Source organism: Archocentrus centrarchus, chromosome 16, assembly GCF_007364275.1.
Source record: "Archocentrus centrarchus isolate MPI-CPG fArcCen1 chromosome 16, fArcCen1, whole genome shotgun sequence".
Classification (NCBI taxonomy): domain Eukaryota; kingdom Metazoa; phylum Chordata; class Actinopteri; order Cichliformes; family Cichlidae; genus Archocentrus; species Archocentrus centrarchus.
In genome coordinates this window covers 13,681,445-13,707,116 of record NC_044361.1, presented here as the reverse complement: position 1 = coordinate 13,707,116, position 25,672 = coordinate 13,681,445, and the positions used below count along the sequence as shown (strand labels likewise).

Here is a 25,672-nt window from a genome sequence, read left to right as displayed (position 1 = left end):
TACATTACTCACAGAGCAAACACACGGCAGCTGTTCCTTGATGACTTGTGGAACTGTGTGCTGCTGTTGCCCCCCAGTGGATAAACAAAAATCACAAACCTGTTCCTGCGTTTCAGGATTTACTGTGGAACTCTTGAACGCACATTGTGCAGGTTTGTGTGATTTTTGTCCATCCTTTTACCATTAAACAAAATAACAAAAAACACTAAGCAAAAGCTTTTGTTTCTATGCATAGCCTACACTTTATTGAACATATGAAAACAAGTACAAATGGCAAAATCCAGATCAACTTTTTTTTTTGTTCTCAGATGGCAAACAAGTCATCCTTGATTCAGTACAAGAAGCATCAGTATTTCAACACTGAGCACATCCTTCAGCTGTGACGTTTAAGTCATTTATGGAATTGAAGAAAATGTAGCTACACAACACAGCTTTGTGTGTTTTTATTGGAGACCCCTCAAACCACTGCTCTTGGATGAGTTTGAGCCTAAAAAGGCAGTCACTTTAGACTTTTACAGAAAAAGCAACATCAACACCGAAATGAAAAAAGAAATTTAATCCCACCAGCACATGCTATAATGTGGCTTAAGATAATTAAGCTTTATGCTGCTTAACTTAGTTAACAGTTATAGCGAGATACTGTAGAAAGCCTGAGCTCAATTAACCCCGTTAGCTGATTATCTACTGTACAAGAGCCAAGTGTAGACCACACAAGAAGTGTAATGTGTATTATGCAGGAACGAAGGCCACAGTCAGCGAGATGAGACAAACTTGTACTTTAACTAGTACATACACTACAACTCACCATATTTATTGTACATTTATGCAATATTTACATACTTTCCAAACTACAAACTTTCCTGCTCAGCAAAGTGTACATTTCAAATGACAGTCACTTCCTCCATCTCTTCACTCAGGAGAGCGGATATAAGAAGCTCTTACTGCAATGCAGGATTAGGAAATGGGAGTATGATGTCATCACAAAAAGCCAAGCCTGTGTTGCTACAAAACGGTCAACTTTTGTCCCCCTGATGTTCAACAGCTGGATGCTGAAAATTCTTCACACACACACACACACACACACACACACTCACACACGTGCAACATGAGAGGCCAAAAGAACCTTGTGGAAAACTAGCTTCTGCAAACTGACTGAAATCAAGGTAAAACAAGCCAGAAAATGGAGAAACAGGAAGTGACACAAAATGGTGGGAACAGTATTGTACTGAACAGCTTTAAATTAATCCAAATGTGCAATAAAAGGCAGAGTTTGTCTCAGAATGTCATCTCTAGTACAGAAAGTTTACCGTCTTAAATATTAGCTAAATGAGCATTCTGTAATTGAGTAAGGTGGATGTGAGGGGTGAAGGGTCAGAATAAAGGAGGAGGAGATCGTCTTAGTAAGAGCGGATGGCGGGTGGAACGTGGGCGCAGTCCTGCTCATCAAGAGAGTTGTCGATAACAGGGCGGTACTTCAAGGTCACCTATGATTGGTCAAAAGCAAAAGTATGAGATGTCACTGATGATACTGACATTCAAAACTGATAATGGCTAAAACTTTAAGTACCACTGTAAGCCCCACTACACACACACACACACACACACACACACAGAGGGGGCTGTACCTTTCCAGTCTTTTGATCAACGTAGGACAGAGTGTGCTTCCTCCAGTGCTGATCAAATGGCTTCTTCTCCTGACCCTGCTGAGGCTTAGAGTAGTCGTACTCATCCACGCGTTCCTGGAACACAGTTCAAAGAAATTTCATCAAAGAGCTGAAAGAGGCTGAAATTAAAGTGCTTGAGCACATGGACAAAACATGATAAGGCAGACCTTGTAGTCCTCTCTGGCATGGGCTCCCCTGCTCTCTTTTCTCTGCTCAGCAGAGTGAATGGTCTGGACAGCATTCAGCATCAGATTCTGCAGCTCCAGCGACTCCACCAAGTCTGTATTCCACACAATGCCTGGAGGAGAAAGGAAATTATGGTTGGGGGGGGATATTACTATGGTCTACATGTATACATTTTGCTCCATTTCAGGTTAATACTCCAGCAACCTTGTGCACAAAGACACACAAAGAAAAGAGGAGCAGGGTGGTGCAGTACCTCTGTCAAAGGTCTTGATGTCCTCCAGGGTCTGGTAAATGGCGTCCATCTTATCGCATCCCTCCTTCAGAACAGAGCCAGTACGGAACACCGCAGCATGAGCCTGCATGGTCTGAAAGCAGAAGCAGAGAAACACATTATTCTGAATGAAACCCTACATAGAAATCTATGGAACAGCACAGGTGAAACTGTTCCACAGCTGAGGTTCACAACTGTTTCAACTGTGTGGTGGTGGTAGCCATATCCAGATATCTACTCGTTCCAGTTTATCATGGAGGTAAGCATTTCAAATATAAATGATGGATGACCAGCGAAGTTAGAAAAAACCTGAAGGATGAAGGACGGCTCGCTGACTGCTGTCAACAGTGGAGCTAAATAAATTAATTAATTAAAAAAAATGTTTCAAAAAGCACAACCTAAAATAAAATAAAACAACAATGAGGAGGAAGCATCCTTAGTTTGGTCCAAACTTTTCAACACAGCAGGACAGAGAAGACTTTGGAACATGGGACTCAAAAACTTGGTCTGAACTTCTTAAATCTGCTGGTCACAAATCCTGCCGATATTGACTAACACTGAAACTAATAAAAACTGAACTGAAACACGTAAAGCCACCCTGGGAACTAAAACAAAAAACTAAAATTCAAAAGAAAATATCCAAATTAAATTTAAGGAAAAAAAAAGAAGAATGAAAATTAAAAAAAAAAAAAAAAAAAACTATAGAAACCCTTTTTGTGAGGAGAAAAGCTTTTTTAAACCTTATTTTGGAGCAGATTTTTCCAGACTTGAACTCATTTGTATCAGATTTGGTGGTGATTATATATGAAGTTTTTATAGAGGAAATTAAAAATTATGAACCTCTACCCATTAATTTAAAAAAGACCTACAAATAACTTTGCTGAGGGGCTGCAACAGCTGCCGAGTTTGGTTTGTGTTAGTTAAGGAGTTCAGAGCTCATCTTTGAAGACGGCACTGAGTAAAACTGGGTTTGGACTACATAGCATCCCCATGTTCCCTATAACAATGCGGGACCTCATGATGTACCACATTTCCAAATAATTCATCCAAACTCAAATGCTAGTTCAGCACAGATGTAATTTACACATCAGTGTGTTTGTGTTCATGTTAGCATGTGTACCTTCTGCATGTTGAGCCTGATCTCAGAGGTCCTCTGACTTCCGTTGGCAAACCTCAGCTTATCCAGGTTGGCCACAGATTCCTCTCCTGCACTGGGCTTCAGAGGGGACAGTTTCTCACCTGGACAGGAAAAGACAACACCACCACCACCAATCTCAGCAGCGAAGCATGAAGTTGAAAGCAGAGAAATACTGATGGGAGATGAAATCCTGTCATAATAATGTTGACAAAGTAGTGTTGTGTTTAAGATCAAAACAGAAGACGTTTTTCAGCTGTCACCACCTGGTTTTTCTCTAGATGTTGAATGTGGATCAGAAATGTGGCATTGCATGTTAGGTCTGTGCTAATTGGTTGTTAGGAATAAACGTTTTGCTTTGTTAAGACTGAAAAACTTTTTACTTTAGTTGTTTTAGTAATAAATTTAATAAGCAGAGGATCTAACCGGGTTTGTGCTGCTCAGCAATGGTGAGGGCACAGGCTCTGCCAAACACCACCAGGTCCAACAGGGAGTTGGCACCCAGCCTGTTAGCTCCGTGTACACTGGCACAAGCCGCCTCGCCACAGGCATACAGTCCAGGAACCACCTTGTCCTCGCCGTTGATGTGAGTGATCACCTGATGGCCAAAAATTTTAAATCCTCAGTGCATCCACTTTCCTTGCAGGGATAGTCTTAGTGAATGAAGGAGGAAAGTGTGCAGATTACATACCTGTCCCTTGTAGTTTGTGGGTACTCCACCCATGTTGTAGTGAACCGTTGGTAGGACAGGGATGGGCTCTTTGGTAACGTCGACTCCAGCGAAGATCATGGCCGTTTCTGAGATACCAGGCAGCCTTGCAGCCAGCTGCTGAGGAGGCAGGTGGTGAAGCTGCAGGTACACGTGGTCCTTCTCTGGCCCGACACCCCTGAAGAAACAAAGATGGACAGTAAGCAACAGAAGAAGTCTGAAACCTTGACAGTTACATCTTACAAAGAGGTACTTTGTGCATACCTGCCCTCTCTGATCTCTATGGTCATGGAGCGGGACACCACGTCTCTGGAAGCCAGGTCTTTGGCGTTGGGTGCGTAGCGCTCCATGAAGCGCTCTCCCTCACTGTTGATCAGGATTCCTCCCTCACCACGACAGCCCTCTGTGATCAGGCAGCCAGCTCCGTAGATCCCTGTAAGCATTCACATGTTAAGAGAGATGTTGGCCCCCCTCAAAAGATCATGGTTACAAAGAGCGTGAGAAAGGCCATTACATCAAAACTACATCATTCATTTACCAATGAATAACAATACAGCAGAAGTTATAAACTATCAAAACATCCAAGCAGTGAAACACAAGGTCAACACTGCAAACATAAAACCCTTAAAGTTTTATTGCCATGGCACAATATAATATCAATGAAAACAATGATAATGTGGTTTATGGACTCAGTAGCGTTAAGTATATTTACTTTATTTGACTGGAATTTCACTCCAGAAATGCAGGACAGTTTTCTAGTATATACTTAACACGGGTATGTATTAAACATGGCAATGTGTGCTGCATTTACGCTGCAAGTGTTTAGAGTTATAGCATCTATGCCTCAGACTCTATGACCTCCACAGGCCACATAACTGTGCTGCTTCATCCACAGATATCAAACATCCAGCAAAAACAAAAATAAAGTTGACTGACTATCTTTAGGGAAGAGAGATTTATCTTCAGATTTAAATGTAGATAACCATGTACTAGAGCTCGACTGATATAGAATTTTTAAGACCGATACCGATATTTGGTGATGTAAAAATCCAATATATCAAACGATATATTTTTCTTTCAGACACACAAAGCATAAACAGGTTTTCCTAAAATTTGTTATGCGTAGTTATTTATGAGTCCTTACTGAGATAATATGACAACGCAGTTTCAAAATAATCTTGTGGATTGTTCGTTTATGCTCTGCCCGGCTGAAATCGGATCAGCTGGTTGTTTTGTTTGTGGCTTTCCATAGACGCTGCCGACAGGGAAGTTGCAGAGTTCCCTCTAGTGGAAAACTGTAAAAATCACTCACCCCTTCTTTACTTTTTAATTTTTTCTCTTACTGTCCATTATAAATACAGATACGATAACTTCGGCCCTGCCCTGCTGTATCAGTCGGGCTCTACTGTGTCTGATTGGAATCAGTAATCAACCTGATTTTAGCAATCCATAACTGCAGATGTATAAATCTGAAACAGTAAAGCAATACAGAAGTACAGGATTTGCATGCAGTAGCAGCAACTCACTCCAAGTGGCAAAGACCACTGGAGTGTAAATTAATTAATTGTTGCTGTTTCATATAGTAAATAGAACAAAGGGAAATGAATTACTGTCTCTAGAACTCTGTTTTCATTATCTAACCAAGATATGTGATCAGCAAGTAGTAAAACATTTAAACTACTGATAATTGGTCTTTATATTTCTCAGTTTCTTTTATGCATCTGTAAAACAAGCTAAAAACACAAAGAGAAATACAGGAAGAGATTAACAAGTGGACAGAAGAACAGGCTTATAACGAAACACAGTTTACACTGTCTTATCACACATGTACAGACGAAACAATAAAATAATGGACCTTGAACTGTTATTGAAACGGTATCTATACTAGCTAACATTACTTTAAGTATTCCAAACATATATTTCAAGAATTTGTATAGTTCCTGTGGAGCTTTCAAAGTAAAACTATCAGGTTCATTAATGCTTCAGTAAAATTTTAGAACCACGCTTTTATAAGTGCCTTTTCTCACCAGTGGGATGGAACTGTACAAACTCCAGATCCTGGCAGGGCAGGCCAGCTCTGGTCACCATTGCAGTTCCATCTCCTGTGCTTGTGTGAGCAGATGTGCAGCTGAAATAAGTTCTTCCATAACCCCTGGAAGGAAAGACAGAAATCATTTCTAAGGTTGCAGATTCAATAACAGTTGAAGAAATGTTTGTGTGCAACTGAATGTGTCTCCTACCCAGTAGCAATAACAGTATTCTGGGCTCTGAAGCGATGGATAGACCCGTCCTCCATACAAAGTGCGATCACTCCTTTACACTCTCCATTTTCCATCAGCAGGTCCAGGGCGAAGTACTCCACAAAGTAACTGGTGTCATAACGAAGTGACTGAACAGACAGATGCATAAAGGCAGTTAACTGGTGCTCCTCAGCAACATAAAGACTGAGCTGCAGAAAGAAGGTGGAAAGTATGTGAGCTCACCCTTCCATACAGCGTATGCAGCAGCGAGTGGCCCGTTCTGTCTGCCACACAGCAGCATCGGTGTGCCTGGCCTCCCTTTCCATACTTCAGACTCTGACCTCCGAAGGCCCTCTGGTAGATCTTCCCATTCTCAGTGCGGCTGAATGGCATGCCAAAGTTCTCCAGCTGGGAAAAAGAGAAAAGTAGGAAAAAAAGAACATCATGAGTTCCTGCTATGGTATATTTTTTTTAAACCCAGTCCTCAGTTAGGCACCATGTGGTGTGAATTAGAAATAAATTTATAATTATTAAAATCCATTAATAACCTGCCCATCCTTTCTTATGCAATGACATTTTTTAATGATTGCCTAATGTATATCCTAACTGAACAGCTCCCACTGTATTATATCTTAGTGTTTAAGGCCAAGTATTTGCCAGCTAACATAATGACTAGTTATGCACGCAAGTGTGTCTTTAAGAAACATTTTACCTCCACTACGGCTGCAGGAGCCTGCTCTGTCATGTAGTGGATAGCATCCTGGTCTCCAAGCCAATCAGACCCCTTCACTGTGTCATAGAAATGCCACCTCCAGTCATCATCCTCCATGTTCCCCAGAGCCGCATTGATCCCACCCTATGAACCAAAGTAATATCAAACATTATGTGTGTTCACTTGATGCCAAAGATTGGCAAAACATGTGTAATGAGTTTGCTAAATCTAAGAAGAACTTGAGTCTAACATTCAAAATAATTTACTGTAGCACTGTTGTACCTGTGCAGCGACAGTATGAGACCTGGTGGGGAAGAGTTTGGTGACACAGGCAGTGTTGAAGCCAGCCTCAGACAGGCCAAAAGCTGCCCTCAGTCCTGCTCCACCAGCTCCAACCACCACAGCATCAAACTCATGATCCACAACTGGGTACTGAGTGGAGATCTGTAACCAGCGGAAGAGACAACATACTACAGACAAGTTTGAGGCAATGAGAGAGTACATATTCCACTTATGTAGAACTCTGGTTTGCATTCATACCAGCCCCTAATAAATACTGCTCTGCCTGGGAAAAAAAAAGCTAATTGTGACTCACATTATCTGATACTTTAGCATTTTTCTTCTTGCCATAGATGGAGAAGTGAAAGTTCCTGGAACCCTGAACTGCAGCAGCAGGGACCTGGCAGAAGAAAAAACAACTTAAATCAGAGGAAAACCCAAACTACAGAACCAGAAACCATACTGAGAAACCACACTCTGCTAGTAAACACACAAAAATTATAAAGCTTTAATTGTTTATTCCTAACAGCACATCCAGAACAACCCAGAATCTATAGAATTAATATCCCCAGTCATTCATCACTGAAAAATTACCTCCCAGGAGGAGGCACTAAATAAACACTTAGATACAACAATGAAATACACCAATTCTTTTATCAGGAGCACTAAAACATGTCTGACAAAATGAGAAGCATTGCTATAACCTTTGTGAGTGATCACAATTCACATATTGTGAATACGCCGTTTACATTAAGTGACTGAATGTCCCGCAATTACTTTAGTGTAAGTTGTTTACACTAAAGTACATTTAAAGTGTTTGTACTCAGAGCCCATGTATCATCATTGTTCTTTGTCACAATGTGATTGTTATAAGAGTATTCATATTTTTACATTATCTAAATCTGACATTTTATTCTTCACAGCACAGTGTAAGCAGCTCCCACTGATGTGAATAAGACCTTTCGCTTGAAGAAGAAGCCACAAACACACGTGAGCTGATAATATCATGGAAATCATAGATGATGATTTACATAATACATCATCTTTCAGATCAATAATCTGTCTGCTTGCCCAACAGATAACAGATGAGGCCATTGAGACCACTGAAAAGCAAAATATATACATTTTAGAATTTCTTTACTGCAGTTAACAGTGTCACTGTTTATGTTGTAATGAATGTTATCATATGAGCAGCACCAAACTGTCACAAATAGGTGCACAGACATATCTTTATCTTTGTACAGTATATCAACAAAAGTATTCACTCAGCCATTCAAATCATTGAATTCAGGTGTTCCAATCACTTCCATGGCCACAGATATATAAAACCAAGCACCTAGGCATGCAGACTGCTTCTACAAACATTTGTGAAAGAATGGGTCGCTCTCAGGAGCTCAGTGAATTCCAGCATGGTACCGTGATAGGATGCCACCTGTGCAACAAGTCCAGGAACGAAATTTCCAGTCAACTGTTAGTGGTATTATGACAAAGTGGAAGCGATTGGGAACGACAGCAACTCGGCCACGAAGAGGTAGGCCACGTAAAATGACAGAACTATAAGCATCTGCATTAGAAGCGACATGGATGCTACATCCTGACCAGGCGGCTCCTGCTTTTGGAAAAATGATCTGCGTTAAAATACAAGCAGAATATCAACCGAAAGCATCGGGTGTGTATAAGTCACGACACCTGGAGTATCTCAGACTCGGCAAAAACCTTACACAAAACGTACTCTGTTAATAACCTTATAGCACAATATTTATTCACACGCTGAGGGTCGCTGTGACGGCATTTTCCATAACAATCCGTAATCAAAGGCATTAATATGCACGGCCATTTCACACTTCACAACGACCTTTGCTCTTGGCGGTTATTTCTGATAATCTTTGGTGTAATTTTACAACATGGGTCAGTCTAAAGTTGACATACAGTTGTAGTTTATCCTTTTACTGTTGTAGCTAACAACAGCGGCTACTTGGGACCGTTTTCCACACAAGGACAGCTGCACTTAAGACTTTAACTGTGCCGGAAAATGTCCCGGATATGTGGATAATTTAGTCAACGTCAGCAACAATGTGTAATGTGAATATAACAGAAGTGTAATAGCTACGTAAATAATTTTGTTGGACCTGTAAAAATAGCTTTTCTCACAGTGTCACATTGAAGCAGCACCAGCTACATAACACATTACGCAAGGCAGAACCCGCAGGTTATGAAAGAAAGTCTTCTTTTCAGGAAAAAAAAAAGGAAAACACAATATACACTTACAAAACAAAGCACATATTGACAGACTTAAGTTTTAAAATCATATTTTTACTACTCACTGCTTTCGCAGTAGATAAAATCCTCTTGCAGATGAGATGAGAGGCTGCGCGGACACTCGCCATGCTGTCAGATCGTTCCTTAGTGCTGTGGAGGAACACATATCCTGCTGGACTGGACTAAACCACTCTGATGAAAGAGGGGGCGCTCGTTTATTGTATATATAGTAGCTATTATTTAAAACATTTAGTAATGGGCTTTCAAAGGTAATTAACAAATTTATAACTGGAACACATTTGAAAAATTATACATAGGCTTTCACTGCAACACTTAAAGAAGTTTTTTATAAGTGAGTTTCTATAAATCACCCTCTGTCGGTCTAGATGGACGGTTGCAGCGTTAAAATCGTATAATCTGCGTGTACGGGAACAAATGCATAACTGACCTAGACTTTTCGTCCAAGGTGAGATGCAGCTCAGTATATTTAATAAGCATATGCTGACATATTGTTGGGATTGCAAAGCTCTTATGCCCCTCCGTTGTGTATGTGTGTCTTTTTAATAAATACAGTAGCAAGCACAAGCCACAGAGCTAAATATTAGCTAGCATGTTAGCACAGAGCTAGCCTTGTTTGTGGTTAGCTGGGTTGTCAAACTTCCGAGTCGCGTCAGGCAGCTTTCGCCCTGTGTGCCTGTCGCAGTGTTTTGGTTAATGCTAACGCACTTTTACATCTAATGCTCATTTTTAACGCAGTTTCGCAAATTGCGCACACTATCCAGGTGCACTGGCGCTCATTCATTGTTTTTAATTCAACCTGTGACGAATGATGCGATAGTTGCTGCAGGCAGAATAGATGGTAGAAGTGTCAAAAGAAAAAGCACTGCTAACAGTTATTATAGCTCACAAATAAAAGCAAAGATTCTAATATTGCAGATGTTTTGGGCACTTTGTGTCTTTGTGTGTATAACAGCAGCCTCCATGAACAACTTGAATGACCCCCCAAGATGGAACATCCAACCAGACCCCAGAGGAAGGGGGGCGGGAGCAGGCGATGGCAACCAGTGGAACTACGCCCTGCTGGTCCCTATGCTGGGACTGGCTGCATTTCGTAAGTTACATAAGGAGATGCACCAGAAAGTGTGTTTGTGGATGAGACAACATAGGAGAACTGCAAGAGTTAAAGGAAAGGTTTACAAAATGGTAGAGAGATATGCTGTGATTAATTTTTCACAGACAGGAGGCCAAGCAGATCTGAAGATGACACAACTTCACCTACTTCAAAAAGGGAAAATCCCTGCAGTACTTGTAATACACAGAACAACTTTGTTACAAGACAAGAAGAACACATTTTGGCTCGCTGCCTCCACCAGGATCATCATAAAATGTATTGCAAACAAGATTTTTAGGAGGATAGGTATAGCACAGAAGAAATGCCTACAACTGGTTAAATCCTTCCATAGTGATGCATCTATTCTTGTATATATGATTTGTGTGATAGATCATCTTTATTTTCTAGATGACATCATTTCCATGTTAATTAGCTTGTTCAATTTTGGAAGGTAAGCAGTTCACAAGGCTGATCCAGCCACTCTACTCTTCAGAAAATCGTGGCAGTATCAGTTAACATATTTTCCATTTCTGTATCCCATTGTCCTGTCAGGTTGGATCTGGACCAGGGAATCTCAGAGGGAGATCCAGAAGGTGAAAGCCCAGTATGACAAAGATGTGTCCACAATAAAGAGCGAGATGGAGGCCCGTTATCGGGAGACACTTACCGAGAGGCGCAGGGCAGCGGCTACGCTGGAGTTGGAGCTGGAGAAAGAGAGACAGAGGGTCAAAGGCTACAAGCAGGCCCTGGTCTCACAGAGCCAGCAGCTTATGGAAGAAAGGAAACAGTTACACCAGGTAAAAACCTGCTGAAGGGCCTATAAGGGATAGCAGCGCTATTGAGCAGTCCTTGTGTTCCCTTTCCATGTTTGTTTGCTTTCCTTCTCACTTCTCTCTTACCTGCTGCACATCTCTTTTGTTGTCTTGCTTTCACTTTGGTGGAATGGGTGCACTGTTCATTTTCCTTTGTAATACATAGCCTCTTCTCACTAACCCTAAAATCTATCTTCTAACAAGGAGCGAGAGGCCTTGGAGGAAGAGAAGGAAAAGCTGGTGAAGTCGGGAGCTGCAGGTGCTCTGCTGCATCAAGCCCTGGAAAAAGAGCAGAACTGGTACAAGCAAGCCACAGCCACTCTGAAGGAGCTAGAAGGTTTGCTTGTGGAGCGGCAGAACGCCTACTGCTCCATCATCCAGCCTCGAGATCAGCGGCTGGAGATGGAGAAGAACATGCTGCTTAAGGTCGTTAAAGAGCCCATCGGGCCAGACCTGGATCTAGAGTCTGACCTGAAGGATATATTTAAGAGAGACAAGCATTGTGCTGACCTGCTAAACATGGACAAGAGGAAGAATGGAAGCCTCATGTGGGTGTACCTCAAGTACTGGCAGCTGCAGATCACTGTCCAAAAACACAAAAGAGCAGAGGAAGCTGTATTAGGAGGGAAAATACAGTCGGACACAAAGTGAGAAAAGGCAACGATAAGCTGGTGTTTTGGTTTGACTTGAATGTGGCGAGGATGTGGTTTCAGAATGGAAAATTCTCCTGTTTTTTCCACTCTGTAATCATCTTTACTTGATAGGGATGTTATGCAAAAACACAAGAGGTCATCTAAGAAGGTGAATTTCAATATCTGAAAGCTCGACCTTTTGATCACATTTTGATGATGCACTAATATCGCTTATAACAATTAACCTCAGCAGCTTGAATAAGGATTTATTGCATTTGATTGAAGAAAGACAAAAAAATATTACTAGGGTTATTCAGGTGATATCCATATTGGATACAAAAGCTTTTGGTTTATTAAATATAAGGAAATGAAGTTTAACCATTTAGCCCCTTGAAAAATTTATCAATCTAACTTCCATATTTTTGAATGCCATGAATTAATGCTAGTTAATATATCTTGGATGAGGATTTTTTTTTATTCCTTAGATAGGAATTCAGGGATGCCATAACACTCTTATCAACTCTATTATTACACTTTTTTTTGTTTTGTTTTTTTGGTTGAGTAATTTAAGTCTGTTGTTGAACTAATGTGGGAGATATTTATAAAGATAACTGGGACTGTTTGTTTTGACTAACCTTTCTGTTCAGTGAGTTTCCTCCATGTGTGAGGTCTCTATTGAAAGTGATCTTATGACAGAGCACAGCTTATAGAATAGGGGACCTTTTCTCATCACTGGTTTGAGGGTAAGTCACTACTATCAGGGACACAGGACTTGGTGCATGTATCTGAAATAGTGCTGACTATTACAACACAATGCAGCAAAAATTGTAAAGTCAAGAAAAGCAAATTGCTCACTGTAACACACACACACAAACAATGAAAGGAGCATTTTCCTTTGGTTATCAGGTCTGTCTGTGCTGCCATGTTTTTGTTTTGACCTTGATGAATAAGTGCTGGATGCAATGTTATACTAACACTGACTGTGTGCACTCATTTGAATTTTTTTTTTTTTCTTTGGTTAGTTACTCAAGTTCTAGGTTGTTCTTTCTCTCCACACAGACTGATTGGGGGGCTCCAAAGGGGTGGCTTCTTCTGGATTTAGATACTGGAAAGATATACTTTAATCCATTAGCTATGTGGAAGCTTGTACTGCATGAGTGAAGAGGTGCACGCAGGAGGAATATGTGGAAACAATTGACGCAAGATAATTCATTGAGGTTTGTAACACAGCAGTCAAAGCAAATTTCCAGAAAGTATTTAATCAAGTTTCACACAGCACTGAAATCACAAAGTGGCAAAATTATATCTTCTTCCTGGAGCAAAGTTTACAATTCAGGTCAGAATATATTCCACAGCACGCAGAGTTTTCATGCAAATTATAGCACATAGTTTATGGGACATTTAACTGCTGAAGACATGATTCTACAACAAATCTCAGAATAGCATATCATCACCCTCCCAAAATAATGTCCCCTTTTTTTATTTTCAGAAAACATAAAAAACTGAATCAATTATTGAAAATATGATTAAGCAAAAATACATTTTGTTAATAAATGACTTAGGCTGTTACTTTAGCAGGGGGATGAGTTTGATGTGCACAAAGATAATCCTTGTTATGCTTGTAGTGCCATATTTTTTTTTTTACAAAAATCAATACTATCTGATTTTATTAATACCACTGAGAAAATTATTACAGCACAGGCTGTGATATGTTTTATCCTTTGTTCACTCCCTTCTCTGTACCCGATCAGAGGTTTCCCTGGGAGAGGACATCAGACTCGAGGCTCTGAAGTTTACTCTAGCTGGTTTGCTAAGGTCTTGAGCTCCTGTTTCCTGTCTATCTGCTCCAATAATCGCCTTATCTTTTATAACAGGCTGTGCTGTGCGCCTAAACATGGTTGTGGTGTGATCCACCTCTCTGCTGTTATTGAATAAGGGTAGCTGGTGCTTTGTCATCTCTCCACTGTTGCTGCCCAGCATCAGTATCTGGCTGGGGCTTCTCTCGACCATGAAGTGGACCACCTGTTGCTGCTTATAACTCTCCCTGCGAATGCTGTCTGTCTCTGACAGCTTCAGCCTGCAACACATAACACACAGATGAAGGCTTTCTGACATCTGTGAAACACTAAAGTGGAGGGGAGGCGCTTCACTGCCTCTGTGTTAGTTCAAATTTAGAGCAGATTTTAACTGCTTTTACGTTCCGAGTTAAAATAATTATCAACATGTCATGGGTTTACTGTAAAATTACAATGAGCAAATAGGCTGTTTCAGTGTAATACTGCATCTTACTCCACCACACCAAATTACAAATACATAACAAGGCTCACAAGAGAAAATGTTACCAAAAAAATAAGTATATTTAGTGAGTCATGCACAGTAAAGATGTCGAATTGCAAAGCTAAATTTCTAATGTGAGCAACCTACTTGTACTGAGGTCTGGTTTCAAGGACGACGCTCACCCACCAGGCTTCATAGCTCTCTTTCTTCCACTGGTCCTCCTCCTGAAGATCACACCAGGAGTTCACCAGGTAGCAGCCTCCTCTGCTTACACAGTGCATGCTGAGGTTGTGTCAGTAGCTCAGATTTTAGTAATTTGTTTCAATATGAATGCCCTCTTTCACGTGATGAATAAAACTCATGGGAAAAGTCAAATTATTACTATCATCAATGTGTGTTTATCTCACTCTCAGAAGTGTGTGTGTGTGTGTGTGGTGGGCAATGTCTTAAATATCCAGTCTTGTTTCTATTTTTACTCGTCTGTGTCACATTGTAGTGAACGTAGTGAATGTCCCTGCTTAAGACATCCTGAAGGTTGGTTTTCAGCTGAAATTAAACTTTAATTCTTTCCATGATGTGATCCAACCAGAATAATCCAAATGAAAGCTGAACGTGAACCCCTCTGACTCCATCTGTTGGGTCCTTTTAGTTTTAACTAAGAATTCATGTTAAATATTAACATTCAGTCAAATATTATGGAGTCATAAGGCATGTTACATGGAGTGCTATTTGTTTTGTATATACACTTTTTCTGGTATATTGTATGTGTATATATTAGTATGTTTAAAGGTGTGGGGGCATTTTAATTCATCTCTACGTGACAGAAAATATGAAATGACTAATCCGTTTGAATGAGATGGATCCAAGGCTCGCCCATCTGATCAGGTCAGAGAACCTAACCTCTCACTCCTCAAATGTCTCTCACATGTTTCTGTAGGGAAACAGCTGAAGGCAGTTAGAGTGCTAACTGACACTCACAATCTAACTTGTTAATCCAAAGCTGCGTCAGGTCCTCGGCTGAAATCACCACATTTGAAAGGTTCTCTGTCACAGTCGTTACTGCTACAGAGGCTCAGTAGAGTGCGTTCAGTTTCCATAATAATTAAATAGATGATGGACAAGGAGTGGTAACAGTGAGTTTTGAGTTTAATGGATGACTTTGAATTTAGCTGGAACAGTGTAAAGGACAGATGAAAGGCAGGTTGTCATTATACTATCAATCGGTGATTGCCACAATTTATTCCTGTCATACTGTTACAGTGGTGGTTCCTTCTATCAAAAAAGCCAAAATAATGAGGTCAGAGTATGTTCAAAAACAATCTCAATTCCAGTGTAAAATGTAAATAAAACCAGAATGACAAATCTCAAACTCATATTTTATTCACAATAGAACATATCAAATGTTTAAACTGAGAAAATGAATCATTTTAAATAAAAGAAAAAAGGGCATTTTAAAATTGATGACAGCAACACATCTCAAAAAAGTTGGGACAGAGCCATGTTTCCCACTGTGTAACATCCCCTCTTCTTTTAACAACGGTCTGTAAACATCTGGGAACTGAGGAGAGGGCTGCTGGACCTTTGGGAGAGGAATGTTGTCCCATTTTTGTCTGATAGAGGATTCTAGCCGCTCAACACTCATAACATGACAATGTCTTTGTCATATTTCATGATGTGTCAAATATTCTTAGTTGGTGAAAGGTCTGGACTGCAGGCAGGCCAGTTCATCACTCGGACTCTTCTACTACAAAGCCGTGCTGTTGTAATAGCTGCAGTATGTGGTTTAGCATTGCCTTGCTGAAATATGCAAGGCTTTCCCTGAAAAACACTTCATCTGGATGGAGCATACAGTATGCTGCTCTAAAATCAGTATATACCTTTCAGGACTCGTGGTGCCTTTCCAGCCAATGTGCAAGCTGCCAATTCCATGGGCACTAATGCACCCTTGTACCACGAGAGAAGCAGGCTTTTGAACTGAGCACTGATAACAACCCAGATGGCCTTCTTCTCTTCTGGCCTTCACATTTTCCAGAAAGAATTTTAAATTTCAATTCATCTGACCTCACAACACTGTTCAGCTTTGGGAATGCTGGCAAATCCAGCTTTATGAAACTGTGAGGGGGGGCAGCTGAATCAGAGGGTGTTTGATGGCGTGACTGAGGCAGTGGAAGGCATGCTGGACTCATCCCAGCAAAAATAGTCCACTCAAGCGACACACGAGATACTATTACATGACTTTGGTTTAATGCCGAATCCTGATTAAAAGAAGTTGTGGCTGAGGCTGTGTTGCTTGTTTGTTTGTACACACAAGTATCTAATCCTGTTAAGAAGTGAGTAGTTTTCTACCACACACCATTCTGCAGCCAGTTTAATCAGCAACTCTGATGAGCATTACAGCATGACAGTCATTATTTGGCTTTAAATGTGTCAGGGTTTAAAAACATCAGCGAAAGCACCTCTCTCGCCACTAATAATTGTGCTTGCATGTGTCTATTTTTAAGTTTTCACCCTCCTTAGGGGTGAGAGCACACAACTGAGTTTAGGCAGAGGGTGAAAAACATTGGAGATGTACCTTTTCTTTAAAGAATCAGTAGCATCCTCACAGTGCTCCGAGGATTGGAGAACATTTCATAAACAGTTTTGATGTTTCTTCCTGTGTCACGAAGCAGAATTTGTCATTCACCTTCAACCAAAAGACTAAAGTGGATGTTTTCAAATAAGGAATTTATTGTCAAAACATCAAGTATTATGCAGTAAATTTATGACCATCATCCGACGGACTTGGCTTTAACAGTTACAAAAATTTAAGTGTGATATCATCAACTCCAAAGGGAGAACTGACCCAAAGACGGCCTGAAATATGCTGTTTATCACGGTATGTGTCACACGCAGCATCAATAGCTGAACCACGCAGGCCTCTTCCTGGGCCTCTCCACTATCCTCTTGTCTTTGTCCTGCTCTTTTGCCGTTTCCCCCTCATACAGGATGACAGTCTCCACAGTCGGGGCCTTCAGCGGGCCTCCTTCCATGGCTTTAATCTGCTGACGAATCACAGCGGTCTCCCTGCACACCTTAACGTAACAGAAGCCACAAAGGACGTGTTTCTGCTTCAGGTGGCCGCACTCTGGACACGGCTCAATGTTGTTCTAAGAGAGAAAGAGATGCAGGGAGAGCGAACAGGGTCAAAGGGTGTAAATGGCTGCTTTTCTAAATCCTTCTGATACATTTTTGACATTTCTGCACCACAGTTTCTGGTCACTTCATGGTCAACACCCATTATATACTCCAATTCCATTTTACACAGAGTAATGCATGATCATATACGGTAGCATTTGTACATTTTTTTTGTTGTCCCAGAAAATCTTGCGGGTCACATATTATTTTAAAATAATGCCAGTTAAGCTTGTACACAAAATAACTCAAAACAATAATTTTTTGGAAAAAAAAAAGAAAAAAAAGCATAATCTAATGTATAATTGTGACCCATTCAGCATCTCCTCAAATCTGAAATATGGTCACAATGCCTTTCTGCTATAGTTATGGCATTAAAACAACAATGGTGATGGAACTATACTGGGAATTTTTTAAAAAACTTTATTTTGAGCCAAAGGCCACTGAGCTTAATCAGCCGGTTTCCCAGTCATGGATTAAGCATGGTCCTAAACTAAAAGGAAAAAGTCAATGAAGACCACAATAGGAAAAAGTATTTAGTCCAGGATTAGACATAATCCCTGTACGGGAAACTGGGCCAATAAGTTCAGAAATACTGTCTACTGAGGACCTGTCTCTGTCAAAACTGTCCACATTTAGATCTATGAAGTCACCCCACCTGGACCTAACCTCAACGAGTCAGGTTCCCTCCTTCAATCCCAAATATAACCACTGACTAGTTGTACTTTGGTGAGAAACTTGGTGCAGCATCTATCCATATATGGGAATGATTTTGTAAACATAATCTTGAAAGCTTTATTTGCCACAAATCAAACATCTATAAATCTTTGCTGACCAATTTCAGTCAGTCAGTAAAGTTACATACAGGTGAGATAAAAGTAGTTAGAACAAGGAAAAGAGGTAGAAATGACCCACTGAGATGATCCAAGCTCTGTGGAGTGTACCTTGACTTTTATAAGTTTGCTCTCAGCTCTCCTCCTGGTGCGGTTGACCTCGATTGTGCGCCTCTTCTTGGGTGCTGCCATCCACAGGATGCCGTCCAGAAAGCCAGGGGGCTGCTCTGGGCTCTCCTGCTCCTCCGGCTGGTGCTCCTGGTTGAGCTGAGGTAGGAGGCCGGGCCCGTTCACGGCAGCCAGCCCCGGAGCTGCACGCAGCGGGAAATAGCATTATAGGAGTCATTATTATCACTTCACCTCCACTGAGACTGCAAAACAACTCACTGACCCACACAGTGCGAGCAAAACATTAGGGACGTATGTGTGTGTGTGTGTGTGTGTGTCTGTCCACTGTGGACAGAGGCTATCAGCAGGAGCTGTTCTGGTTCACTCACCCAGGTGCGCTTCTAGTCCGGCCGTCTGGAGAAGTCTGCTTTCAATGTGCCGCAGAGAGCACCTGAGGCTGTGTATTAATGCGGCTAAATTCATCATTGTGTCACTAGAATGCTTTCTCTCCTTCCAACATGTCAGACAGCTCACGGTCAATGAGGAGCCTACGCCGTCAGACAGCGACGCTAAGCTGCGCTTCGTCTGTTTCATTTCCGGCACACAAGAAAGGGTTCGGGGCGCGGCTGCCATCCAGCGGTTACCAATGGTTTGTGTGTGAGTTTGAGTGTGAGCGTTTCAGTCCGTGTGCGCATGTGGGCGTGTGTGTACGTATTCAGATGTTGCAAATGCGTAAAAGCGCGTATCGATATTAACGGGTGTAAAATTAAAGTTTGGCTGGAAGCACTGAAAATACAGATGAGTCATCAGTTACAAGTCACCCAGCTTTTCGGTTGGCTCTTTTTTTTTTTTTACAACTGACTTTAACTACGCCTCTGAATGGAGCTATTATTGTAGCAAAACAATTTGTGTACTCAATTCGCCTGTGCATAATTAATCTCTGTATAGATTTGCATGTGTGTGTTGAAATCTGTGTGTGCATATTCAGATTTGCACACAGATCAAAATATGCACATGGGGATTGAGATACATGTCCACAAATCATTTTGCTACAGCAATAACAGCCCCATAGTTACCCTGTTGTGTAGAAATGTTTAAAACAAACAAACAAACAAAAAAAACCTTTCTTTTTGTATATAAGTATAATGAAAGCATCCTCACGTGAAACATCACAGTCTGGTTTGGGAACAGCACCAAGCAGGACAGAAAAGCTCTTCAAAGAGTGGCGCGTTCAGTAGAACGCATCATTCGAACTGACCTTCCTGACCTGCAGACCATCTAGTACAGGCGGTGCCAGACCAAAGCCAGGAAGATTGTGAAAGACCCCAGCCATCCCAGCTATGGACTCTTCTCTCTGTTGAGGTCAGGGAAGCGAGGCTGAGGAGGAGCTTCTTTCCGCAGGTTATTAGGGCCCTGAATCAGGACAGCTGACGAACTACACCCCCACCCCACCCCACTACACACACATACACACACACACACACACACACACACACACACACACACACACACACACACACACACACACACACACACACACACACACCCTGTATATATATTCTATTTTAGTGTAAATACTTGTTACATTCTAATGTATAGCATGTATAGTAGTAAGTTTATAGTATGTATATTCTAGTGTATATATTTTGTTACATTTTATATATTTTATTTTGACTGTATCTTGTTAATTATTCCACCTCCATTTTACCTCAATGCACATGTTTGATTACATTTTGATTGATCATTCTATTTATATCTTCTTGTGCTATAGTGTAAGAGTAGCCGTCAAAGCATTTCACTACTAGTTGTGCATGACCATGCATGTGACAAATAAACTTTGATTTGATTTGATTTATCTATTATGATTTTATTACTCCACCAGAAGCTTTCACAGCTTACAGTGCTGGCCTTCACCTGTCAGTGGATCTACAACTTCCTCACTGACAGGAGGCAGCAGGTGAGACTGAGGAGCATCAGTTCTAGCACCCTGTCCGTCAGCACTGGCGCCCTCCGGGGGTGTGTTCTTTCCCATCTGCTCTTTTCCCTTTACACCAAAGACTGCATCTCAGAGGATCCATCTGTTAAACTTAACACAACAGCCTCATCAGGGATGGTGATGAGGCTGCCTACAGATGTGAGGTGAACCAACTGGTCCTCTGATGTGGTCAGAACCACCTGGTGCTTAACCCACTCCAGACTGTGGCGATGACAGTGGACTTTAGGAAGAACACCCCCCCCGACCATCCTTAGACAGTGTCTACTGTGAACTCATTTAAGTTCCTGGGAAAAACAATCTCCCATGACCTCAAGTGGACGTCCCACATAGACTCCATCAGGAGGTTCAGCTGGCCTCAGGAGCTACTGATCATCTTCTACACCAGGGCTCTTCAACTCCAGGCCTCGAGAGCCCCTGTCCTGCAGGTTTTAGATGTGTCTCTGATCCAACACACCTGAATCAAATGGCTGAATTACCTCCTCAGTATGCAGTCAAGTTCTCCAGAGTCCTGCTAATGACTTCTATATGTGACTCAGGTGTGTTGAAGCAGAGACACATCTAAAAGTTGCAGGACAGGAGCTCTTGAGGCCTGGAGTTGAAGAACCCTGTTCTACGCCTCCATCATCCAGTCTGTCCTGTGCACATCCATGTTTGTCTAGTTTGGATCGGCCACCAATTAGGACAGGAACAGACTGCAATGGGCAATCAGGTCTGCAGAAAAGATCATTGGTGCCAACCTGCCCTCTATTCTGGACTTATATCAGTCCAGAGCCAAAAAAACAGGCAGGCAGCATCACTGCAGACCCCTCACACCCTGGACACAAACTATTCAGACTGCTTCCCTCTGGTAGGCACTACCGAGCTCTGCATGCCAAAACTACCAGACATTAAAACAATTTCTGCCCCCAGGCTGTCTCCCTGATCTCCCCATAAGCCATCTGCCCAAACACTGCACTACTTGTAACTTGCACTGTTGTACCTCCTGTAAATACAGTAGATCCATATTACTTGCACTACCTGCTGCTGCTGTTACACTCACAACTGTAAAAAAGATTGTACTTTTCACCTTATATGTGTACACACACACACACACACACACACACACACACGTGCGTGTGTCTTTCTAAACTTTGTGTGTATAACGCCCCAACAGTGAAAATTTCCAGAGCTAAATTCCCAGTGTATTCACGCGTTGATGGCGAATAACGCTGATTCTGATTTTACTTTATTTTTTTAAGATACTTAAAAATAGGATTTATTGGGAATATTGGGAACAACGGTGCCAAAGTTAATAACGAAACTGTGACTAAACTCTCGGGTAAATGAAATGCAAAGTAAAAATGATATGAAGATGACTCACAAAATAAGAAACATTGATGTCGCAGGCGAGAACGCCAGCCTCACAGGTGGCGGTATACACCCGGAAGCGCGTTTGCGACTCCCCAGTATTTCAGAGTGGAAGAAGAAGCTCAAGATGGCGGAACGTGGCTACAGTTTCTCTCTCACCACATTTAGGTAAACTTTGTCAAAATATGGTTAAAACTGAGTAGTCGCATCGAAACATAAGACATGTAACGGTTGCTTTCTAAAAGCGGTATAATCAGATGTGCGCAGTGGTTTGTATTTCGGTGCGCAGATGCGATTTGGCAGCGTTGGAGGTGGTGCACCGTCATTGCCGGATAATGAATCGGCTGACATCGCCTGTTAGCATGGTGGCTAACAGTTTTATTTTAAAGCCAAAGACTCAGATTGTCAACTTTATGGAAACCCATAACGGCAATTCGCCTGTTTTTATTGCGGAACAGCGGCTGATCATACTGAAACGGACAGTTCCGTTTTAAATGCCGGACTTTTAGAGACTAACTCGGCGTTATGTTAGCGTAAATGAGTCAGTTGTTTGAGGATTTTACTTTCAGTTTCGTCTTTGTTAGTTACGCTAGTTCAGGCTTCCAAGCACAACAGACTTTTCTGATTTCATCGCCGTTTCACATCATAATCAGGCTGTTGTTGTGTTTTTTCCTGCAGCCCCTCTGGTAAACTGGTCCAGATCGAGTATGCTCTGGCAGCGGTGGCGGCCGGAGCCCCCTCTGTGGGCATCAAAGGTGAGGAATCCTGCAAATCTGCGCTCCAAAACTCAGCTGTGGCATTCCCAACGTGCATCTGTCAACATGTTAGAGACAGAAATCACACTTAAAGGCTATGCACACCCACACACAGTCGAAACGGATTCAGTCTAATAACTGTGATGCTCTTTCTTTGGTTTTCCAGCTTCCAATGGCGTTGTCCTGGCAACAGAGAAGAAACAAAAGTCCATACTGTATGATGAACAGAGCGTCCACAAAGTGGAGCCCATCACTAAACACATAGGCATGGTCTACAGCGGCATGGGGCCTGATTACAGGTAGGAGTTTTGCAAACAAGATGCTGACACAGAGCCTCCAGGCTGATGTGCAGTTGCAGAGACTCAGTCATGAGTATATTCGTGTCTGATGTGTTATTAGGACTGTGCATGGAAAATGACTGCAGAAAGTTACTTGCACAAATAGATTAATGAATGTGTCATGCTGGCAGGGTTTTAGTGCGACGAGCCCGCAAGTTGGCACAACAGTACTTTCTGGTTTACCAGGAGCCCATTCCCACAGGCCAACTTGTCCAGAGGGTGGCCTCTGTAATGCAGGAGTACACACAGTCTGGGTGGGTATATACTAAGAACCTCTCATACACACACTGCTGTTTACTATCAATATGCTTTAGGGATAGGATGATTGTGTTTAGATTTGTTTTATATTCCTGTAATGCTTTCTCAAAATTCTGTTCAAAAAAACAAAAAATGGGTTACCAGTTTTACTATTTGGATGTCTTCAGAGAGAAATTATTAAGTGTCATTTAATATTCCTTCTTTTTTCCATCCCTAGTGGAGTACGTCCATTCGGCGTGTCACTGCTGATAGCTGGATGGGATGAAGACCAACCTTACTTGTTCCAGTCGGACCCTTCTGTACGTTCTGATATTTATTCATTTGCAGAGAAGCACTTTGGGCTGTCAGAGCTGCCTACAGCTCAGAATTAAATAATTTATTATGCTTTTTAAAATGGTTTATATGCCAGGTGCATGTCATGTTGCTAATCTAAAGAGTTTCATTCTGTTTATGACCAACAGGGTGCGTATTTTGCATGGAAAGCCACAGCCATGGGGAAGAACTATGTTAATGGAAAAACATTCCTTGAAAAAAGGTATAATTAATGAGGCCTCATTATTTCCCCCATTTTCAATCCTATTGTTACAGTTTTGGATGTTTGTATGAAACTTTGCCAAATAAGGAGGTGAGCATATATAAAAGACTTCTGTGTGCTTAAGGCCCACTCCAGACCTTATGCATTTATGAGCAATGCAGCTCAAAAGCATTGGGTGTTGCCCCCTCTGCAGGCTTCCAGATGTTGGCCAGTTAGAAGAAAATGTGCATTTACAGAGGGGAGGCTATAACAGCTTGTCTCAGGTGAAAGATAGCCGTAGCCTCCAGCGCTGAAAATTGAATCCAGTGCTGAAGTGGCTTCAAGCTGCAGTGGGAGAGTTGTATATGATTTATGATTTAATTTTGATTTATGGTTTCAGACACAGTTAAATTACAGCATGATGCTAATTTTGGACACATTCAGAGTGTAATAGATGATATAGCTTAAATGCCAAACTCAAAGCTTAATGTTGATTCATTTAAATGTTTTTCTGTTTAATGACTGCATAAATGTGGATTTAGATCTCTGGACCAAGTTTGGTATTTTGTACTGGTGTATTTGACGCTTGGTGGCCAAACTCATGTAGTAAGAGCTCTGTGTAGTTACCATGGTTGTCTCGTGTGTAAACGACAGTTAGGAGTGGTATATCTCATTCATGGTTTATTTTAAAGCATTTTGAGCGAGTAGTGACCAAGAAGCTCTTTACAAATTTAGAGGTATAAACTCTGGGCCTATTTTAAAGCAGCCGTTTCTGTATCTAAATAGAAGAGAATGATTAACACCACAGCACTATTTAATGCAAAAAGACTGCAGTGAAAGGGTCTATTGTTTGAATGGGGCAAGGGTGTGACCACTTTGTTTTCCTTCCTCAGGTATAACAATGACTTGGAATTGGAAGATGCCATCCACACAGCCATCCTGACATTAAAGGTATGCTGTTTGTAACCAAAAACAGCTTAGTGGATCCAGCTTCACATTAGTTATTGAAACCATCTTGTCTTTGTGTTTCAGGAGAGTTTTGAGGGTCAGATGACAGAGGAGAACATTGAGGTGGGGATCTGCAATGAGGCCGGCTTCAAAAGACTCACCCCAGCAGAGGTGAAAGACTACCTGGCTGCCATTGCGTGAACATGTCCCCCACCCACCCAGCCACATTCAAGATAAAAGCCAGCACAGTAGCCAATTGTGTCATGACACACTTTTTTGTAAACCCATTATAAAGATAATTTGGCTGCATTGTTTTATGATCACACTGTTTCTGTTCCCAAAACATGGGAGGAAAACGGCTGTCACTTCGTCATATTCACTATTATTAATGCGATATGACAGGATCAGACAGCCTGTTGACCATCACTACAGGCTGGCTGCCCAGACCCATTTAAAATTAATGAGACAGCCTTTGTGCGTGTGCACAGTGAATGTGCATTGACGTGTGCAAATGGATTGACTAAACTCTGCCAGTGGCGTTGAGATAACAGCCTTGTTATATTAACCGATTGGCATTGTTGCCTCACACACACACTGGTGTTGTGAATGTGTCAGTTGGCTACTGTGCAAATGAAAAGGAATGTGGACTCTGATGAGTGAAATCTCAAGTCTTCCATTGAATCCTAGTTTTCTTATTGCTCATTACTGTCAGAAAGGCAATCCTCACACAAGCAAATAGGGAGGATCTAATGGAAAGTTTTGAGATTTTACAGTCAGGATTTGATTGCCTGTACAGCAGTTTTACCTTTTTTTTTTTTTTTTTTTCCAGACTACCAACAGTTATAGACTTTGTATTTTCTTCTGTTCTGGCATCTGTCACTTATTCAAATAAAAAACGATGAGTTGTGATGACTGTGTGTTTAATGTGTGTTCTTTGGTTTTAAAATGGCAGCTTTAACGCGGTATTATGATACCTAAACTGTGAATGGGCCATTTGAATGTCTGTGCGCGTAAATGAGCGCGCTCTAACATGAACCGGAACACCTTTTTCAAATTGTATTGTATCCCTCCGCTTGTTGATGTTTTTACGAATACTGCGACTGATGCAGGAGCGGCT

At 41.5% G+C, this 25,672-nt stretch overlaps 4 protein-coding genes across 5 annotated transcripts; 2 read left to right on the top strand and 2 right to left on the bottom strand.

Annotated features, from left to right (window-relative positions):
- Positions 1–217: 217 nt before the first annotated feature.
- Positions 218–9,612, bottom strand: sdha (succinate dehydrogenase complex, subunit A, flavoprotein (Fp)). Its single transcript, XM_030749786.1, has 15 exons — positions 9,521–9,612; positions 7,513–7,596; positions 7,200–7,361; positions 6,918–7,061; positions 6,449–6,613; positions 6,206–6,354; positions 5,993–6,117; positions 4,230–4,398; positions 3,948–4,143; positions 3,683–3,854; positions 3,242–3,360; positions 2,104–2,215; positions 1,832–1,962; positions 1,626–1,739; positions 218–1,484 (listed from the first exon to the last, which is right to left on the bottom strand). The coding sequence occupies exons 1-15, from the start codon at positions 9,581–9,583 to the stop codon at positions 1,398–1,400; spliced, it is 1,992 nt and encodes a 663-aa protein (XP_030605646.1). The 5' UTR covers positions 9,584–9,612; the 3' UTR covers positions 218–1,397.
- A 227-nt stretch (positions 9,613–9,839) lies between these two features.
- ccdc127a (coiled-coil domain containing 127a) lies at positions 9,840–12,984 on the top strand. 2 transcript variants are annotated; one of them, XM_030750823.1, is made up of 4 exons: positions 9,840–9,921; positions 10,429–10,566; positions 11,119–11,363; positions 11,583–12,984. In XM_030750823.1, exons 2-4 carry the CDS (start codon positions 10,437–10,439, stop codon positions 12,027–12,029), a joined length of 822 nt encoding a protein of 273 aa, XP_030606683.1. In that variant the 5' UTR covers positions 9,840–9,921; positions 10,429–10,436; the 3' UTR covers positions 12,030–12,984. The 2 variants fall into 2 exon arrangements, with proteins under 2 accessions (XP_030606683.1, XP_030606684.1); XM_030750824.1 differs by having other exon boundaries at positions 9,881–9,921; positions 10,432–10,566.
- A 2,833-nt stretch (positions 12,985–15,817) lies between these two features.
- On the bottom strand, positions 15,818–19,039 carry mrpl32 (mitochondrial ribosomal protein L32). Its single transcript, XM_030749948.1, has 3 exons — positions 18,789–19,039; positions 18,403–18,602; positions 15,818–17,433 (listed from the first exon to the last, which is right to left on the bottom strand). Exons 1-3 carry the CDS (start codon positions 19,030–19,032, stop codon positions 17,182–17,184), a joined length of 696 nt encoding a protein of 231 aa, XP_030605808.1. The 5' UTR covers positions 19,033–19,039; the 3' UTR covers positions 15,818–17,181.
- Positions 19,040–21,825: 2,786 nt separating this feature from the next.
- psma2a (proteasome 20S subunit alpha 2a) lies at positions 21,826–25,415 on the top strand. Its single transcript, XM_030749487.1, has 8 exons — positions 21,826–21,910; positions 22,421–22,497; positions 22,664–22,796; positions 22,967–23,089; positions 23,311–23,392; positions 23,555–23,628; positions 24,501–24,558; positions 24,640–25,415. Exons 1-8 carry the CDS (start codon positions 21,870–21,872, stop codon positions 24,754–24,756), a joined length of 705 nt encoding a protein of 234 aa, XP_030605347.1. The 5' UTR covers positions 21,826–21,869; the 3' UTR covers positions 24,757–25,415.
- The last annotated feature ends 257 nt before the right edge of the window (positions 25,416–25,672 follow it).

Bases quoted from the DNA above. Each gene is read 5' to 3' on its own strand.
- sdha (XM_030749786.1), bottom strand. From the start codon at position 9,583: ATGGCGAGTGTCCGCGCAGCCTCTCATCTCATCTGCAAGAGGATTTTA. The intron at 4,144-4,229 runs GTATGCACAAAG...TTGTTTCTTCAG, and splicing joins ATAGAGATCAGAGAGGGCAG to GGGTGTCGGGCCAGAGAAGG. The intron at 1,485-1,625 runs GTACAGCCCCCT...GACCAATCATAG, and splicing joins TTGATCAAAAGACTGGAAAG to GTGACCTTGAAGTACCGCCC.
- ccdc127a (XM_030750823.1), top strand. From the start codon at position 10,437: ATGAACAACTTGAATGACCCCCCAAGATGGAACATCCAACCAGACCCC. The intron at 10,567-11,118 runs GTAAGTTACATA...TTGTCCTGTCAG, and splicing joins GCTGGGACTGGCTGCATTTC to GTTGGATCTGGACCAGGGAA. The intron at 11,364-11,582 runs GTAAAAACCTGC...TCTTCTAACAAG, and splicing joins AAAGGAAACAGTTACACCAG to GAGCGAGAGGCCTTGGAGGA.
- mrpl32 (XM_030749948.1), bottom strand. From the start codon at position 19,032: ATGGCAGCCGCGCCCCGAACCCTTTCTTGTGTGCCGGAAATGAAACAG. The intron at 18,603-18,788 runs GTGAGTGAACCA...CGCTGCGTGCAG, and splicing joins CGGACTAGAAGCGCACCTGG to CTCCGGGGCTGGCTGCCGTG. The intron at 17,434-18,402 runs GTACACTCCACA...TTTCTCTCTTAG, and splicing joins GCAAACTTATAAAAGTCAAG to AACAACATTGAGCCGTGTCC.
- psma2a (XM_030749487.1), top strand. From the start codon at position 21,870: ATGGCGGAACGTGGCTACAGTTTCTCTCTCACCACATTTAG. The intron at 23,090-23,310 runs GTGGGTATATAC...TTCCATCCCTAG, and splicing joins CAGGAGTACACACAGTCTGG to TGGAGTACGTCCATTCGGCG. The intron at 23,393-23,554 runs GTACGTTCTGAT...TATGACCAACAG, and splicing joins TGTTCCAGTCGGACCCTTCT to GGTGCGTATTTTGCATGGAA.